Source organism: Chelonoidis abingdonii, chromosome 1 (assembly GCF_003597395.2).
Source record: "Chelonoidis abingdonii isolate Lonesome George chromosome 1, CheloAbing_2.0, whole genome shotgun sequence".
Classification (NCBI taxonomy): Eukaryota; Metazoa; Chordata; order Testudines; family Testudinidae; genus Chelonoidis; species Chelonoidis abingdonii.
The window spans coordinates 158,759,287-158,778,074 of NC_133769.1; the positions used below are offsets into that span (position 1 = coordinate 158,759,287).

The following is an 18,788-nucleotide window of genomic DNA, read 5'->3' on the forward strand; positions in this document are numbered from 1 at the left end:
CTTTCCCCTGATAAAGCCTTCCTGTTCCTAATCTCAATCTCCTCCTCTCCCTCTCCCTCGCTCAGATGATGCAGCGTGCCAGCAAGTCCCTCAATGGTGTCATATCTGTCCTTTTTATTCATTGCAGGGTTTATTTTTAGCTTGAAACAACTGTTTCCTAAAAATGGAGTTCCTAATGACACAGGAGCTGGGCAGAGCTATGTAAGGTATCCAGGGCTTGGCCTCGCAGCTTCTCCTGTCTGTCTCTTTGTCTTCAGCCCAGACTGCAAAGTTTGCTGCTTCCCACTGGCCTGGATCGATCATTAGGAAGGCAGAGGAAACTTACACTCAGTTCAAACTTCACCCTGAGACTTTGGTTTCTGCTGGCTCCTTTCCTTTCCCTTCACAGAGACATAAGAAAAGACACCCCACACTGTCTCCCAATGAAGATAGCTTGCTGGCTACTGGCAGGTTTTTACCTGTTCTTCTGCTGCAGGGCTGAAGAGGGCCTGGACTTCCCCACCTACGATGGGAAGGATCGGGTGTTTGACCTGAACGAGAAGAACTACAAGCAGGCCCTGAAGAAGTATGATGTGCTCTGCCTGCTCTTCCATGAACCTGTGGGCTCAGATAAAGTCTCTCAGAAGCAGTTCCAGATGACAGAGATGGTACTGGAGGTAAGTGCTGGTGCATGTCTGGCTGCACAGGTATTTCAGCCAGGGTTTACTACTGCAGTGCAGTATGGGGCAATCTGGACTAGCCAGGGGAAAGGAATCAAAAGGTTCAGGTGGGACAGATCCCTAAAGTATTGGGTTTTGAATTCAGCTGAAATCCTTGGGTCTGGAAATCTCATGAGAATAGGTTTTCCAGTGCTGCTGTTAGAATTTCTGCATCCATCCAAAACCAAGAAACATTTTTCTACAGAAAAAACAGAAAACAAGATGATTGAGCTTTCCCAACTCTCTGGAAAGAGTTGAGGCTCCAGTCTGAACGCTGGGCAAATTTTCAGGTCACTTCATATTTTATCCAAGCTGTTTTGCCTGTCCATATTTTGGACTTGAACCCAATTTTCTAGCCCACTAGGAGGGCTCAGCAGAGGAGCCCTTACTAGACAGTGCTGCAAAGACAATACTTGGCTGCCTTTTTAAAAAAGCTCTCAGTCCTTGCGAATGCTTAATCCTTTGTGCTTCCCTGACATTCAGGTGTCTGCCTGGAGTCTTTCTGTAGATTCTTGTTAGTTTCTTCAATATAACTATCCATTTCTGAGCTGAAGAATATGTGATTAATTTCCCAGAAAGGAGAGGTTCTAATTAACTCATCCTTTGTAAAGGGAAATGCGGTAAAAATTACATGGTAGATTTGTAGCACTGGCTCCTGCTCATAAAGGTGCCAGTAAACTGCTGGATCATATTGGGGTAGGGGGCACCTGCACTTAATGAGAGAGGGGGAAGTGTCTTTAGATATTCATTTTCCACCTTGCTTGAGGAGGCTCCCCCAATCTCAGCTCGGAAAAAGTAAGGAGTGAAGAAGGGACAGTTACACTTTGCTTCCCGCATCTGGGGTTTAAATATGTTGCATCCTAATAGCATGGCATTTGAAAGCTAGAAAAATATAGAAACCCACTGAGGGTTCACTATCCTGACAGCATGTTCATCCAGCTTCAGAATGTACCCATACAACTTAACAATGAAGGTGACAGAAAAACTGAGGAGATTTTATTCACCTTTCAAAACTATTACTTGCCCTAGGTGAAAGAGGAGGTAGAGTTCTCTGCAAAGCTGGGTGATCAGCTGGGTATCTTAACGGCAGATCTCCAGCTGAGATGTTTGTACTGATGCTATAATTGCATTGTTATTTAATAGGGTAGTTATGTGCTACATAAATGGCAATTGATTACTAAATACATATTTATGGAGGCTTGACAGAAGGTATCTGTTATATATTACAGGTGTTATTCCCTGCCAAAAATCTGTCCATGAAAGTCTGTCACTAGCTATCTTATTAAATGTGTATGTGAGAACTTTTTGTTTTTTGGGCAAGGGACAGTCCAATGGTTAGGCTATGATTAGCTGTGGACTCTGGAGACCTGGGTTCAATTCCCGGCTCTGCTACAGACTTCCTGTGTGACCTTGGGCAGGTCACTTAATCTCTCTGTGCCTCAGTTCCCCAGCTGTAATATACAGATAATAGCACTTCACAGGGATTTTGTGAAGATAAATACATTAAGGCATATGAGGTGCTCAGACACTACTGTGACGGGGCCATAGAAGTACCAAAGATGGATAGAACTATCATTCAAAGTGCTACCAAAATAAAACTCACTTAAACTGTACTCTTAAGAATCTGCCTGTTGGCCCGAATGAAGTATGTTGGTGGGGTTTGTCTGTTCATAGAATGTTTTGGTGTCCACAGGTTGATAGGGGCTTGGAGCACACTGACATGACTTTGTCAACGGAGATGGTTGGAAAGTTTTTGTTCCAACATTTTTCTATCAGAAAATGCCATTTGACTAACCTGAAATTTTTCATGAAATTGGCTCGATTTCAGCAAAATTTCATTTGGAAACAGATTGGAAAAAATGTTTTGAAAAGGTCAACACTTCCCCTTGTGACCTTTTCAGGATAGAAAGTTTCAATTTTTCCATTTCTAAATGGCTTTTTGTTTCAACATTTTATATAATAGATTAAATAAAGAGTTGAAGTCAAATGAAACATTCTGAGTTTGGCTAAATAATTCCCCCTCATTCTCTCAATTTCAATGTGCAAAAAAAGTTGGCTTTTTGTCCATCTTGGAGATTAAAAAAAATAGTGCCAAATTTTTTTGTAAAATGGAAAATCCATGTTTCAGCCTGTGCTAGTTCTCAGGTCTTTGTTGGGGGAAGTGGGGAAACATGGTTCTCTAACGGCCCCTGCTGTGGGGCACTCTGAGGCATGAGAGCAACTTCTAGTATGACATTGTGGTGGAGGAGAAGTGTACAGGGAAGGCTATGAGACAGTGTCACAGGGATGGGGTGGGCAGAGACAGACCCTGCTTCAGAAAAGGAAGTAAGCACCTGATTAAAGTTAAGCACAGGTTTAAGTGCTTTGCTGAAATGTGGCCACATTAAGCAGACTGGAGTGTAATACATTTTCAAGGAAGCCACAGCTAGTGTGACCAGATAGCAAGTGTGGAAAAATTGGGACAGGAGGTGGGGGGTAATAAGAGGACTGTCCCTATAAAATCAGGACATCTGGTCACCCTAGCCCCAGTGCAGCCTCATGTGTACCTGCAAAGACATCAGCACAGTCTGATCACATATGCCTGCTCTGACACATTCATTTGCTGGGGGGGGTGAGAAAAAATGCCTTGTGAACAAGCCATTGACTTGTTGGAGTAGAACGTGTGGAGGTAACTGTCGCTGGTCCAAGTGACCGAGAAGCTGACAGAGCCTGTAGTAAGACAATAAGTGTATATTGGAGCCTTCACAGTTTGCCTTTGTTTTATTAGAAGTGGAGGGGTCAAACCGGCAGTGGGTGGAGCTGAGAGCACCAAAACCCCGCCCACTCAAAGCCCCTGTGCTCAGATACCATGTTTAAGTTGTGCCCATGACAAGTCAGACAGCAAAGAAGAGTAATGCCATAACCGACAGTGATGGTGCATGGGGATTGCTCATAATAGCTTCAGGTCCCTCTTTGGGGTCCCTGGTGTGCACTGGGGTCCCACATTGGAGTCTGGAATGTGCTGGGCTTCCTCACTGGGTCTGGGATCCTGCACTGGAGTCTGGAGTCCTACTCTGGCTTGCAAAGGTGGGGACTCCGGTTCTCTGGCAACTGCTACTCCTTCCAGGTGCAGGCAGGGAGGAGTACTTCTCAGCTGCTGTAGTTCTTTGGATCTGCTCTTGCATTTGCTGCCTGGCAGGGAAGGAACTATGGCTCCCAGAGCTTCCCCATGGTAGTGGCTGCTGGTATGGCACCTGGTGGAGGAGCAGTAGCTGGGGATCTTCTGCCAGCCTCAGGCAGCTGCACTTCTGATTTGTCCCTCTCTCTCTGATTGGTCAATGGTGCCACTAGGGGCTGGAAGGGGGTGTTGCAAAATGTCAACAGAGTGGTGAGGATAGGGGTGTGCGCCAGCTGTTTCTAAGACCTGGCTAAAGGGCTCTTCTCTCTTGCTCTCTCCTTCCCCCTCCCACCATATAAACTATTATTGTACAGCACCCACAGTGTGCTCCTATAGGAGCTGCCATTATGGCTGATCCTGGGGATTGAAGCAGAGACCTTCAGAGCTAAAAATATTAGTGTCTACAGCCAAAGCGAAAGAGCAAGGCTGGAGCAGACCCCTGTCCTCTGTGGCCTGGGGCCACAACACACCCTGATCACTGGGTTACACTAGGTGCTTCACAGATAAGTAAGCAGAAAAGTTCCCTGATGATCTCAGGCAAAGTGCAAGACAATGAAGCTGAGGGGAGAAACATCCCCTGTCCCTCCCTTTCCTTTGGCACTCTTCTTTCCCTCTCCTTCTCCTTGGCATCCCAACCTCACTTCCTCCTGTTTCTCCTTTCCCATTGCCTCCTCTTATGTGTTTTCACAGTCTCCCTCCCATTTGAGACACCTGCCTCTGGACCCATCTCTGCAGCAAACATTGTAAATTGAATCATTCCTCCTTCCAGTGGGACAGCATCCATCCCTACGGACAATAATCATCCGTAGGATTAGGGGCTTTGCTTCTAAAATGGGAGGCTTTAGCAAAGGAACTCAGGTTCTCAAATACTGACCAGGCAACTTGCAATCAGGCATGACGTACACCCCTGCTCCCCTCCTTTGTTCCTAGCCATGTGGGTGTGTGCAAGATCCTTAATAAAAAGAGGCTGATCTAGCCTGACCATTTTAACTATCACAGCAGCAACATCCGCAGGCTGAAGTTTCATGAAGCGTTGCCCTAGCACAAATTAGTCTTACTGAAGTTAATAGAAGAGGAATATGCTGGTGCTTCCCATTCCAGAACAGGTCTAGCAGCACACTGGCATTCTGCCTCTTGCAACAGCCAACAGTGGCTGCTTTAGAACGCCTATGCTCACAACAAACTTGGCCAGTTCTGAAATACTCCAGATGATGGGCTATTCCTCCTTCATACCTGGGGAGATCAACCCCTGAGATCTAATTCTCTCTCTCCTAGTACATAAGGACCCATGTTCTTAGAGAAGAAAAGGCAGTTTTTTGCATCCAGCACTGGATTAGGATTAACATGGAAGTCCCAGGGATCAGGTTTAAGGCCCAAATGGGATAAGAGTTTGTGTGTTTGGGTTAGATGGCACTGAAATCTCACCAGCTGTTCTCATGAGTTTTGGAGCCACGACAGTGGAAATTTTGTGAGATCAGCTATTCTCAGGATAGAACCACCAACTTGGGCTGAAATCCCTTGAGAACAGATGATTCGTGCGAGAACTCAGATGTATCTGAAATAGAAAATGGGCCTGTCATAGCCCTGGCTGTGCTCCCACTGCTAAACACTCACCAGGCTTCATACACTGGACTCGTGAGCTTTTCAGCGCGTCTGAGTCTTGGTCGGCTCCAGCTCTTTTTCTTTCCTCGGCCTCTGGCACACTTCCTGGATACAGATTGTCTGCTACTCCTTCATGGAAACCGGTTCTGCAGCCCTGCTGCCATAGGCGCCCAGGACTAGTGCTGATCCCCTCCAAGCATTCCCAGAGTTTAGTACTCCAGCCTTATGGGCATCTCTGGTTTTACAGTTCAGCTCTTCAGGGACATGTGACAGTGGAAGCACATAACAGAGGCTTTGCAGAGGGTTCCAAAACCAATTATTCTCCACATTAGCTAGCACAAGAGATATACAGATCTAGACAAGTCAATAAACTCCTGGAAGCATTTCCCTGCCTCAGTTTCCTCACCATTCTTGAGCATTCTTTGATCTTAGATCAAAGTCCTCTGAGGAGTCCAGAATCTGCCCTCCCCTCCTGTGACTGCACATGGCTTCTCCAAATCAAGGAGTCTCTCTACCTTTGCAGGCAGCTTCTTTCTTCCTTAGCTAGTCCTGCAGTTGGAAAGGACCCCTCTGTTCCTCTCCCCCATCTAAGCTTTTCTGTGAATTCTGAGTTTTTCAAAACTAGCACTACCACCTGGTTTCTTTGTTTGCCTGTTTGGGGATTTTCCGCTCTCCAAACCTACCTCTGGTCTGAGCTGGGAGGTAGTCTGATATCCTTCTCAGTACACCCACTGTTCAGCCTAACAACCTCTTTTGTTTGTTCTGTAGCTTTGTCCAAATGAGGGAGTGGTCATGATGCTGATGTGTCAGGGACCCTGTCGGCCCATATTTGAGTCACTACACATTGAGGCATTCAGTAATACAGTAATTCAGTGTTAGGAAATTCAGTAATTTCCTAAAATTAACCAGAATTCATAAGTTGTACATACACTCCCCAGATCACCACAAAAGCCTTCTGGCTTTGACATGGAAATTATAGGGGAAACTTCAGCTTTGAATCTGATTCACCCCAGATATTCAAAGGCACTAGAGCTTGGGGATCTAGTTTTGCACAACTGTAGCCCAGTATTAGTGCACACAAAACTAACCAATCTCTCTAGGCACCCATGTTGTACATTTGGTCCTGTCTCCTTCACTGACTGAAAAGGATATCTTTCTTCTTCACTGACAATGAATATGCTCATGAGATGGGGACCTCAGTTCAGTTCCCAGTGGACAGGGATCCACACTACACAAGCCATTAGCACTGATTGGCCCTCTTGCTTGCAGCATGAGCAAGAGAGGCCAAAGACTGAATGGGATACAGAGATTGAACATGCTTCTAACTCCTAAGGACAGTTCCTCCATGGCACAGATAAGGCACATGTGTAGGGCAGGGTGCATGGAAGAAGCTTGCAGTGCTCCATTTGCCATCTCTGTTCTGGGGATAAAGAGAAGCTTTCTGAGTCCATGGCTGCCAGCCAGTCCAGCAACTTTCATCAGCACTAAATTCATGAAAAAAAGAAAAAAAAGAGGGGGGGGGGAAGAGGGGAGATCATGCTCCAATACCCTGGCCCTGTGGACCAGATGTGCTGCTCTCTATCCACCAACTACTGCATAGCAGAGAAGGAGCACTGATGAGCAGTAATAACACCTAGAGCTGTGTGTCTGTACAGCTCAAAGCACTTTATAAAAAAAAAGGCAGATAATCATCATTCGCCCCATTTTGCAGTTGTGTGAAATGAAGCCCAAAGCAGCCAAGTGACTTGTCCAAGGTCACACAGCAAGTCAGTGGCAGAGTCAGGAATAGAATGCAAGTCTGACCACATCTTGGTCTGTGCCCTATCTACTTCACTATTTTCCTTCTTTAAAAAGCAAAGCACCTTTACCAAGTCTCAGCAGGGAGTTTTGACTAGGTGTGAGCGGTTAGTAATACCAAACTCCAAGCTTTGCTCCCATTCCTGTGTTTGAAAGGGAGAGAGTGTGTGCTAAGATCACCTTCTGGTACTCCATCTGTTCACAGCCAGATGTCAAGAAGCCATCAGTGAAAGTTCCTTGTTGGCTAAAGCATTATGAAAGTAGCAATGACAGCGGTTTGTTCTGGGAGCAGGGAACTACTAACTCCAGGCCCTCTAGGACTCTTCTCTCTAAGAAAGTTCAACATTCAGCTGGATATAACCAACACTATGCAGCTGTGACATGGAGACATTACAGAGCCCTAAGGGAGAAGGGCTTGGGCTAGTATCCAGACACTATGCAAAGCCAGGGCTGCTATGGAGCCCCAGGTGATCCTAACATTGGGTAGGCAGCTGTGCTGTTTGCCCAACTGGATAGCAAGCATGCTCTGGGGCTGCCATGCAAGCCTATTAAGCCATATGGATTGCTCAATCTTTTTACTGTCCTCCCTTATAGCATCCATATAAGAAGATATGAGGATTGTCATTGTGTCAATGAAGCCTAGAACATCTGTTGAGTCAGTGTAAACTAATGGAAACAGCTATAATCATGGTGGAGAGCTCCTTTTGTTCAGAAGATCATCAGGTTCAATCACCACTGGGATTTGCAGTCAGTTACTATCCAGTTTTTAAGTGCTTAGCCTTTCCGATTTTATGAATTTCACTGGCGAGGTGTACAGGTTAAAGACAAACCTGTATCTGTGCCATGCATGGGCTGTGGGTATAAGAGGCTTGGGGAGGCTAAGCCTCCCCAAATAGGGCAAGAAATGCCAGATGCAGCTGGAGAGTTCAGATCCAGATGTGAATTCTCCCAAGTCTACAGGACTTTCAGATCCAGGAGTCTGCCTCAGAACCATTTCAGGTATCAACACAAAAACCCAAATTGTACCTGGCAGGAACAACATGAGGTCACAGCCCTGAGCCCTGCTCAGCACCAGCAAGCATGGACAACAGTGGGGATAAGCTGCACTGACCGAGGGGATGGTGCTTTATGCACCAGCCCCTGGACACTGAGGTGCTGGAGGAGGGGTTGCACTCCATGAGCTCCCACTGAACCAGGGCGACTGCACTGCCCTCAGCATGGACCTGTGCATTAATGATGGAATTGGGCCTGAATTTAAAAGGAGACTCTCTTATACTTAGACAAAGCAGGACAGAGAAAACAGGGCTTAAAAATGGCCTCATTGCCACTGAATTCGAACCCCCCCCCCATCTGTGCCTTCTTGCCTCAGTTCTCTTCAGAGGCGAGTTTAGTTCTGTGGGCCAGTTGCACGTTGTTAGGGTGGTTGTGGTTTCAAATACTGCAAACAGAGGGGCAGGCCAGCATAGATAAATGACATGCCCAGCTCCCCATGGATGTTCAGTGTTGGCGGCCCAGCTCAGTTAGCAAAATAACCTTCCTGGTGATGCCACTGAGCAGAAGTTAAATGAAATGCCAGGGACCTGTGGGGGAATCATCCTGAGACAGGACTGGACCCCTATCAGTGTCCCTTTAGCTCATGGTTGGAGACTTGTGCCTTGGCTCAGATAAAAATACAAACCTAACAATGTTCAACCTTTCATGGGGCACCCAAAGAGCATATTAAGTTCCCACTGTGCAGAGATGCTCCATGGCATGTAATTAATGCCCACAAAGCTGCATGCCAGGACCGCTAGCTGAGAAATCCACCTTCCAGGGGAGGAGGGGGGCAGCCAAAGAAGGGGCTGAGCCAGAGAGTGACTTTTCGGTGTGGGCGTTTTGTCTTTCAAGGCCTGCTTTCTGATTTGAGGGGCAGCAGCCTTCTGGAGGGGAGCCTCAGCGCTGAGTGGCCTCCCCATCTGGTTTTAATGGAGAAAGGGGGCAACTGGGTGATAAGTTGGCTTCCCTCTGGTCCCAGTGCCAGAGGGTATGATCCCCAGTAGCCACTCAGCTGAGCCCCACCACCTCTGCTCACCCCTACCAACACTCCAAGACTCAGATTTCAGAAGCCTGTGGGGCTGTCTTGGGCACAACTTCTCAACAGCCCCAGAGTGCCACTACCAGAGCAATGGTGACAGATGCAATAGAGAGGCAACTGGGCACCACTCCCCCAGCTATTGCTGCAGCTGGAAGGGGAAAGAGGGTCTCCTTCTGCCCAACAGGTCACCTCTAGTGCAGAAGGCAGGGGAAGCCAATCACTGGGTGGAGGCGCAGGGAGGGAGACAGTCTATTATCCTGCAAGGCTGCACATGGACTCAAAACATTTGACTAAACACCCAGGTCTTTGGCCACTGCTCCAAACAGTTTCCCAGCGTTTTCAACACTCATTGACAGCCAGCTCCTGACAATCAACATATGCTTTCGCTTAGAGCAGTGGTCTCCAATCTTTTTATGCCCAAGATCACTTTTTGAATTTAAGGGCAACCCAGGATCTAACCCACCCCTTACCTGAGGCCCCACCCCTTCCCCAAAGCCCTGCCCACTCCATCCCCACTCACTTTCACCAGGCTGGGGCAGCGAGTTGGGGTTTGGGAAGGGGTGCAGACTCGGGGTTGGGACTGAGGGGTTCACAGTGTGGGAGGGGGCTCTAGGCTGAGCCTGGGGTAAGGGTGCAGGAGAGGGCTTTTGGCTGGGGCAATGTTGGGGTGCAGGGGGCAGGAGGGGGTGAAGGGTCTGGGAAGGACTTTGGATGTGGGAGGGACTCAGGGCTGGGGCAGGGGGTTGGGGAACTCAGGGCTGGATATTGGGGTGAGGGATGTGGGCTCCCACCAGGCAACACTTTCTTCAAGCAACTCCCAGTCAGCGACACGGTGGGACTAAGGCCCACTCCAGAAAGGGGGCCAACATGTCCCTGCAGCCCCTGGGGGGGCACATGGCTCTGCACTTTGCCCCTCTTTTCAGGCACTGCCCCTACAGCTCCCATTGGCCACAGTTCCCCATTCCCAGCCAATGGGAGTTACAGGGGCAGTGCCTGCAGGCAGGAGAAGCAGGCTTGCATGTGCTGAGACCCCTGGCCCCTGCCTCCCCTGGGGTGTGCTGGCTACTTCTGGGAGTGGCGTGGGGCGAAGGCAGGCAGGGAGCCTGCCCTAGCCCCGCTGCGCTGCTAGAGTTTGTGATCGACTGGGAGGGTCTCCAGGATCGGCCGGTCAATCACAGTCAACCTGTAGGTAACCACTGGACTAGATGATCATAATGGTCCCTTCTAGCCTAAAAAATAAAATAAAATACGGAATTTCCTCACTAGCCATTCATTTAGGACAAAGCATCACTTTGTTTAATAATCCTGCATTCTAAAATGGGCTGAAGGCTAAAGATGGGAAACATCCTACCAGCCTCAATCCCAAAGCTCATTATTATCAAATGTGCACTGCTAGAAGCACATCTGGGCCTTCCAGTTGACTCCCATGGCTGAGATGTAGATTTTGCTCCCAGAGGCTGCATGCACTTGTAGCTGCGCAGAGGTCTTGAAAAGAAAGGGGGGTGGGGGTGGGGGAGAAGAGGATTCAGGTTATTGCACCTGAGGCAGTTGAGCAGCATTGCCTTAAATTTGTATTCCCTTAGATAAGTCACTTTAGCACAGAGGAGCCAACGGAAGGGCAGGAATAACAGGGAAATGAAATAGGGAGAATGCAGCACCTTGGGGAGGTTTCCCTTCATTCTCTCTCCTTCCTTTCAAGTCTCTTATTCTTCCAGCTATACAGACTGGAAAAGAAACTATCCTTGCTTAGCAGGAAGCTAATAATGCCAACTCTCTCTCACAGAGTCCACTCACCACATGTGCAGGGGCAGCTCTAGGCATTTTGCTGCCCTTGTGGCGACCGGCAGAGCACCCCCAGTGGCTTGCCGCCCCAAGCATGCACTTGGCGTGCTGGTGCCTGGAGCCGCCCCTGCAGATGTGGCACCTCCTCCTGGCCACTCTGGGGAGTCCGCTTGTTCCAGGTCAGGGGTCCCCTTCCGCTCTCTGTTGCCACTCTCTCTGCAACTCCAGGTGCTCCTCCTTCATGACTTGACCTTCTGGGGTACCAAAGTCTTTATTACTGGCAGTCTTCCCATTCACTGCCCTACAGTGCCACTTCCCCAGTGGCTGGCAGGGGAACCCAGGCCCTCTACTCCAGGTTCCAGCTCAGGGAGCCTGGAGTCAGCAGCCAAGGTCTGTTCCCTTTTCCCTGAGCCTTTCCTTATCTTCTGGCTCTGCACCCTTCCCTATGCTCGCCAGCCTCATCACAACTCCCTGCTCCCAGGGAGTAACCATAGGCTAACTACCTCTACAGCATCAAACAAACCTCCCTCCTCCCAGGAAGTGACTACAGACACTTCCCTGCACCCTCTCTGCTATCAGTTCCCTGGCTTTATAAAAGCCAGGCCTGTTCCCACACAGGGGAGCTTCCCCTAATTAGGGCTTTCCTCTCAGCCTTCAGTCTCCCAGCTTGCAGCCTAATAGGCTAACTAGCCCATCTGGCCTCCATTAGCCCCTCCAGGGTAAGTGTAGGGTGAACACCCCATCACCAGGGGCGGCTCCAGGCACCAGTACGCCAAGCGCGTGCCTGGGGCAGCAAGCCACAGGGGGGAACTCTGCCAGTCGCTGCGAGGGCGGCAGGCAGGTTGCCTTCAGCGGCATGCCTGCGGAGGGTCTGCTGGTCCCTCGGCTTCGGCGGACCTCCCGCAGGTGTGCCACCGAATCCGCGGGACCGGGGACCTCCTGCAGGCAAGCCACCGAAGGCAGCCTGGCTGCCATGCTTGGGGCCACCAAATACCTAGAGCTGCCCCTGCCCATCACACTCCCCCGGAGATCCAACTTCATCATCGCTGTCTGTCCCTGCCGGTAGGGGGAGCTGAAAAACGCTAGCATTACAGTTAGTGGGGCCCTGCTGGGTGAGGCCAAGGGAAGTTCAGGCCACAAAACAAGCTACCACCCTACAACTGGAAGCAGACAAAGCTGAGATTTCCCCAGGGCTTTCCCCACGTCCCCCTGGCTTCTCTGCCATTTGAGAAAAAGACTGATATAAAATACAAGCCTCAGCATGAGCCTTAATATTTCCATCAGAATTATAATCATTCCTCTCTGTGAAGAGAAGGGAGACTGGTCAGCTGCAGATTTCAAGAACTGCCTGCCTCACAGTCTGCCCAGACAGGATGACTCTCTGCCCCTCCTCTAGTCTATCCAATCTCACTTTTGCTGTTATACATCCTGAGATTTTGGAAACAGCCTTGAGGGCCTTATTAATCACTCAAGAGCTTTCAGCTCCAAAGCCTAAGCCCAAGTAGGTACAGAGAGCAGTTCCTTAGGCCCCAACAGCTCTGGAAAGGAGATGTTTCCTCTCCCTGCTTGAGACACAGATTCATGTTGCTGTTATTCCAGCTGTCAATGACTCAGACTCATAGACTTTAAAGCCAGAAGGGACCATCATGATCATCTCAGTCTGGCCTCCTGTACATCACAGGTCTCAGAACTTCACTCTCCCAATATAGGCGCCAACTTTTCCCGGCACCGGTGAGTGCTCGAGCCCCCCCTACCCCTGGCCCTGCCCCGACTCCACCCCTGCCCTGCTCCCTCCCATCCCCATTCCAACCCCTTCCCCAAAGTCCCTTCCCCGACTCGGCACCCTCCGTGCCCCTATTAGACCCTTTCCCCAAATTCCCGCCCCGGCCCTGCCTCTTCCCCGAGCGCACCGTGTTTCCCACTCCTCCCCGCTACCTCCCAGCGCTTCCCACGTGAAACAGCTGTTTCGCAGCGCAAGTACTGGGAGCCAGGGGGAAAAGCAGAGAAGCAGCGCACTCAGGGGAGGAGGGGGAGTAAAGGCCGAGATGAGCTGGGGAAGGTGGGGTGATTGGGAGCTGCCAACGGGTGCAGCTCCGGAGCACCCATGGAGTCGGCGCCTATGCCTCTCAATCCTGTAATAGATCTCTAACTTCTGGCTGAGTTACTGACATCTTCAAATCATTATTTAAAGACTTCAAGTTACAGAGAATCCACCATTTACTCTAGTTAAACCATCGAATGACTCATGCCCCAGGCTGCAGAGGAATACCCACTTCGCCAGACACAGCACACCTGGGAAAGAATTCTGTGACCTCTGACATCATCAGCCATGAGGTCATGCTGACTTGGCTATAAGACCTGGGGTGTGTAGAAGGAATTGCTTTGGGCTGACTCCACTAGTTCCTCTCCAACAGATGCCAAAGGCCCATGATGAGCAATGTCCCTCCTCCCTGAGCTCTCAGCAGTGCCGCTCCACAGGTCTTTGTCTTGTCAGCCCCTTTACTCACCATCTGTGTAAGGTCTCTAGAGCAGTTCGTGAGGCACCATGAGCTCCATTTCCATCAGTGTGCCAGGAAACCCTGCTCCACATCTCTTCTGCATCCATGCAAACAATGCTGACTTCTAGTTGTCCCAAAGTCTGCAAGAAGTTGGAGCTGGTTCAGACTAGCCCCAGGGAAGACGGAGGTGATGTTGATAGGAACACAAAAGGCATTGAAGAAGTGGAAGAAGCTATGACTCTATGCTCCACAGAAGACATCAGCCCCCAGGGTTAAGACAGTGTGCCAGGGTTGTACTGGACTCCTGGGTGGTCCAGGACACTCAGATAGCAGCTGTAGCCTTAAAAACGCCTTCTATCATCTTCCCTTAATCCAGGGCTGCCCCTGACCCTTTGACCCCCAGTCATCCCTTACCTGGACACCCTGCATGGACTGGGCCCTGACTAACTCAGAGACCATCTCTTTGTCCACAGCCTACTACAGATGCTGGGATCCATCAGGTTGTTCTACCTGACTGAGAGAAGGCAGAGACTCTTAATTGGCAGAGCAAGGAGTTAATGGCGGAACTCCCTTGGCTGTGGAACTCCCCACCACTGTAAATCAGGATGAGCCTGAATTTTGCAACCATCAGGGGAAAATGTAGGACTCATCTCTTTGCATAAGGTCCTCCCACAACAACAGCGGGAGCAGAATGACATGGAAACAAATAACAGGATCATCCCATTTAAGGGAGGAATGTAATACTAGGGAGAGAGGAGTCCTCTCAGACACAAAGCTGCTATTCTGAACACTGTATATGGCACCTAGATCCTACCGGGAGAGACACATTATGAAGGCACAGTACAGACAGGAGAGAGATGGGGCTGTGCATTGCCAAATGTGCATGGAATGTGGAGGCTTGAGAGTCCAATTGCTTTGCTCATGCTCAAATCCACCCCACCTGCCTTGAACTCAGGACCATCTAGCATGACTAGTTAGGTCCAGTTCTTCCAAGACAGCCTTTTTCCTCCGCCTCACCATGCAGCTGTTATAGCCAAATTTCTCGCTGTTGAAGCAGACACCATGACAAGGGCTTGGGTGGGCCAAACCTTCAAGGGATCTGCTTTTAAAAGGCAGGGCAGAGATGGCTGTATTCGTGCATTACGGCCCCCTCCCTCCCACGGTCCTGAGCCAAAAGGATTGTTGAGGTTAGAAACATTATCTGTATTCAAATCCCACTGGAATCAGAAAATACTGTAAGTGGATACATAAATACCAGATACTGTATAAAGCAGGGGCAGCCAGCCAAGGTGCTGTGTCTCTGGCATTCTCTGTGCTCTGATATTTGATGGTGGATCAAATGCAGTGGCACGGAGAAGGCCATACCTAGGCAATGCATCAGACTCCCCCAACCAGCTGGGGTTAGGGCAAGGGCAGTCAGGTTGGTCAGTTCCTGTGTAGCTGGCATTATGGAGAGATTCCCCAGTGCGGGACTCTGGAGTGCCGCACATGGGCACATGCTGTACGGCATACCTGACGTTATCTCCGTGTGACCGTTCCAGCAGAGCAGTCTGCTTGCTTGCATAACTCCCTGCTCAGTGCTCGCACACTGGCATATTAATACATACCCTCACAGAAACACCGCCAAACACACGTACCCACAGAGAGAGACATTTCCAGAACTACTCCCCACCATAAAGCACATACCCTAACAGACCCAGCTCCAAACGTACATGTACACACAGAATTCCTATCACACATACACACCTCCAGCCATACTTTCCCCCTCACAAACTCATATGCACACACTATTTCTCTCTCACACACACACTGTCCTACCACAGAGGCTCTAAGCCCATCCCCCACATTTTTCTACACACGTTTACCCCAACCACCCATGCTCACAGTCACATACTCACCCCGCTGCCCGCGCCATGCCCCCATAAAAACTCATCTCCATTCACCCAGCCACTCTTAAACCCAAACGCTCATGGACACACATGCCTATTCATAATCCCATCACGCAAACACCTAAACCCCCCACATGTCCCCAGCCATGTGCACACAGCTGCTGTTTAAACCTCAAAAGCAGGGGTGGATCTAGGAATTTCGCCGCCCTAAGCAGGGCAGGCAGGCTGCCTTCCGCGGCTTGCCTGCGGAGGGTCCGCTGGTCCCATGGCTTTGGAGGACCAGCGGACCCTCCACAGGCACACCTGCGGGTGGTCCTCCGAAGCCAAGGGACCAGCGGACCCTCCGCAGGCACACCTGCGGGAGGTACACCAAAGCCGCGGACCAGTGGACCCTCCGCAGGCAAGCCACGGAGGGCAGCCTGCCTGCCGCCCTCATGGCGCCGGCAGAGCGCCCCCCGCAGCTTGCCGCCCCAAGCATGCACTTGGCATGCTAGGGCCTGGAGCCGCCCCTGCTCAAAAGATGGAGACACATTTCAGCGCCCAGTGAAAGGCCTTCAGACACACCAGCCCAGATCCCAGGGTGTGGGGCCAAGGAGTGTTTGGCTGCTAATAGCCATAGTCTTAATTTCTTGGGCTGAACATATTTTACCTCAGTGCTCTCCTCTGGTCATAGGGCAGGCAGGGGCTCGAGTGCTGGATGCGGGGCCTGAGGAAACTGGTGTTGGTCTATCAAATGTCCTCACTGTGGCAATCTGCTTACAATACTGAGTATTGCTCAGGAACCTCATATACTCCAGTGCTCACCATTCCTGTGTTCAGCAAAGAGGGTCTCTGGATAGGCAGCCCCTCATAACATGGAACAGGAAGGAATTTCATCCCCCACAGACCTCTCCTTAGCTGGCTAAGTACCCTAAAAGAGGATTTAATCTTCCTCTGAATCATCAGTTGCTACTACCAGATGCCTAATGCTGGTTCACATGGACAAACGGTCTGAACCAGTAGGGTAGGAGGTGGGGCAACTGACTAGTGAGACCAATGTTCTGAGCCTGTATAGTGGAAGGTAGAATAAGGAAAATAAGAAAGAAATGCCCTAAGGGTACAATCCACTATGGCAGAATTCTTGATGTTTTTCTGTATACAAACGGTAACCATAAACTTTCAGTCTGCCATCTGTTTTAAATACGGAAAACAACAAAACAAGAAAGAACAAAAATAAAGTCTCCATGAAAGAGAGCCCCGTGAGTGTCTTCTTTATATCATGCTGCATCAACTCTGCCTCACAAAATGGCAGCTTCCTTCACCAACGGCAAACCCCAGGAAGTTGTAGAGAGGAAACAAAATCAAAATAGTTATATGGCTAGCTACACTATAAAGGGGAGGACTAGGGGCTTAGGTGAAGAAACTGGAGCAGGCCTGGGAACATGTCCTTTGAGGGAATGGGAAGTATAGGTGTAAGGGGCGGGAGGATGGACCTGAGGGCACATTGTTAGGGTGAAGGGAGTGAGAAGGCAGGGTTTGGGGAGGGGATTTTCTTTGGAGCAAGGGGGAGTCTGATTGTAAGGGTGGGGTGGTAATTGAGGGCATATTTTGTGGGGGAAAGGAAAGCATAAGAGTAAGGAAGTGGGGTGCAGACATGGGAGCAGGTACTTTGTGGAAGGGGAGAAGAGAAGTAACATTTCACAAATAATTTTATTTCCCATTGTCCAAGCAAAGCATCTAACATCTTAGCCATTAAAGTGCCTCATTTTTCCCTAAAACTTTGGCAAAGAGTTTAACTGCTGCCAATGAACGGTGATGACTTAACCACGCATCCCTAATGAGAGGCTCGGGTTCTGTAGCCAGCATTTATCTTTCTTAATCTCCTGTCACCCTTGGGTTCAGACACAGGCTATTTATAGGAGGGAGGTTAGCATGTTGCACATCTAAGGGCGGCAGCAGCTCAGAGCTATTGTGTGACACTCAAACTAGCCGGGAGGCGGAGTGTGGGAAACACAGGATGCCCATAATGCTAGGCCCTGAAATGGGCCCTGCATCACTCATAAATCATGCCACAATCTGCCTGAAGGTTTTCTTTCTCTGTCTAGCCTTGTGGTGGCGTTCAAAGGCAGCCAGGTCCTAATAGGGGCATCCCTTTCCTACAAGCCATGGAGCTCCATTCCTTGGGTCAGAATGTTCCTCAGATACCAGTATGCAGAAAAAAGAGCCGTGGGGTTCTGTGGTGGTGAGCTGCCGTGTGACAGCCGAGTTGTAGGAATGCCCAGCCATGCCTCCGCCTTCCCCTAGGGTGACCAGATGTCTAGATTTTATAGGGACAGTCCGATAGTCCCGATTTTTTGGTCTTTTTCTTATATAGGCTCCTATTACACCCCACTCCCTGTCCTGATTTTTCACACTTGCTGTCTGGCCACCCTACCTTCCCCTGGCATGCTCTCTGCTACCCCCCAATCTGCCCTCAGCAGCACCCTGAAACAGCAGCTCTTGGGAAGGCAAAGAGGCCCATGCACCAGAAGTAGTCTCTAGAGGCAGGGCTTTCCAGCTGCTTTGCAGCCTCTTCATGTCATTACCGCACCAGTAGGGTCTGGGGCATTCTGTGTGGCAGAGTCAAAAAGGCTTGTCGCTTGGGAGTTGGGACTGGAGGTGGCCATGCAGTGAAGCAGGCTGTGATTAGTCATTAGAAGCCATTTCCTGTGCTATCTCAGGCAATTTGTACTGGGATTTTGTTTGTCTTGTTGCCAGTATCCAGCTGGCCTCTGAAGTTAATTGAAACAGTCTGACTGGCTAATTTGGATCCAGTGATGTCATAGCTCTCTGCTCTCCACAGCAGCATCTTTCTCCCAAACGGCTGGAGCATGTTTGCGTCGAACACTCCTGGGCTTCTGGTTCATGCAGGAGCAATAGTGACAAAGGGGGCAGAGAGTGGAAACAAAAAGAAATCCCCCTAGTGACCAGGAGGAGCAGCAAGAGAGGCAGACGCAGACAGATGTACAAGCTATTCTAGTAGATAAGGAACTGGTCTGTCTTTCAGGGTTCTACTCAGCCATGCCCCCCGCTCTGCCACTTACTACTATGTGACCTTAGGCAAGTCATTTCATCTCTCTGCATCTCTGTTTCCTCTACACATCTCCTGAGCAAGGCAATGACTTGGGCACAGTTTGTCTTTGCAGTGAGCTTGGCCCCCAAGTTTCCAGATGTTATCTGCTGCTTACTGTGGGTAGAAATCTCTGGGTTAAAATAAGTGGGTTCCCCTCTGCGTGGTGCCATAGGCTGGGGACTATGTGTTTTATATCAATG

General features: G+C 49.7%; 1 protein-coding gene across 1 annotated transcript in view; it reads left to right on the forward strand.

Annotated features, from left to right (window-relative positions):
• Nucleotides 1–206: 206 nt before the first annotated feature.
• Nucleotides 207–18,788, forward strand: part of CASQ2 (calsequestrin 2) — a 50,898-nt gene continuing 32,316 nt past the window's right edge. Inside the window, exon 1 of the mRNA XM_032799923.2 lies at nt 207–656. Within this exon, the coding sequence (XP_032655814.1) occupies nt 423–656 (234 nt within the window). The 5' untranslated portion in view covers nt 207–422. The remainder of the gene's footprint in view (nt 657–18,788) is intronic.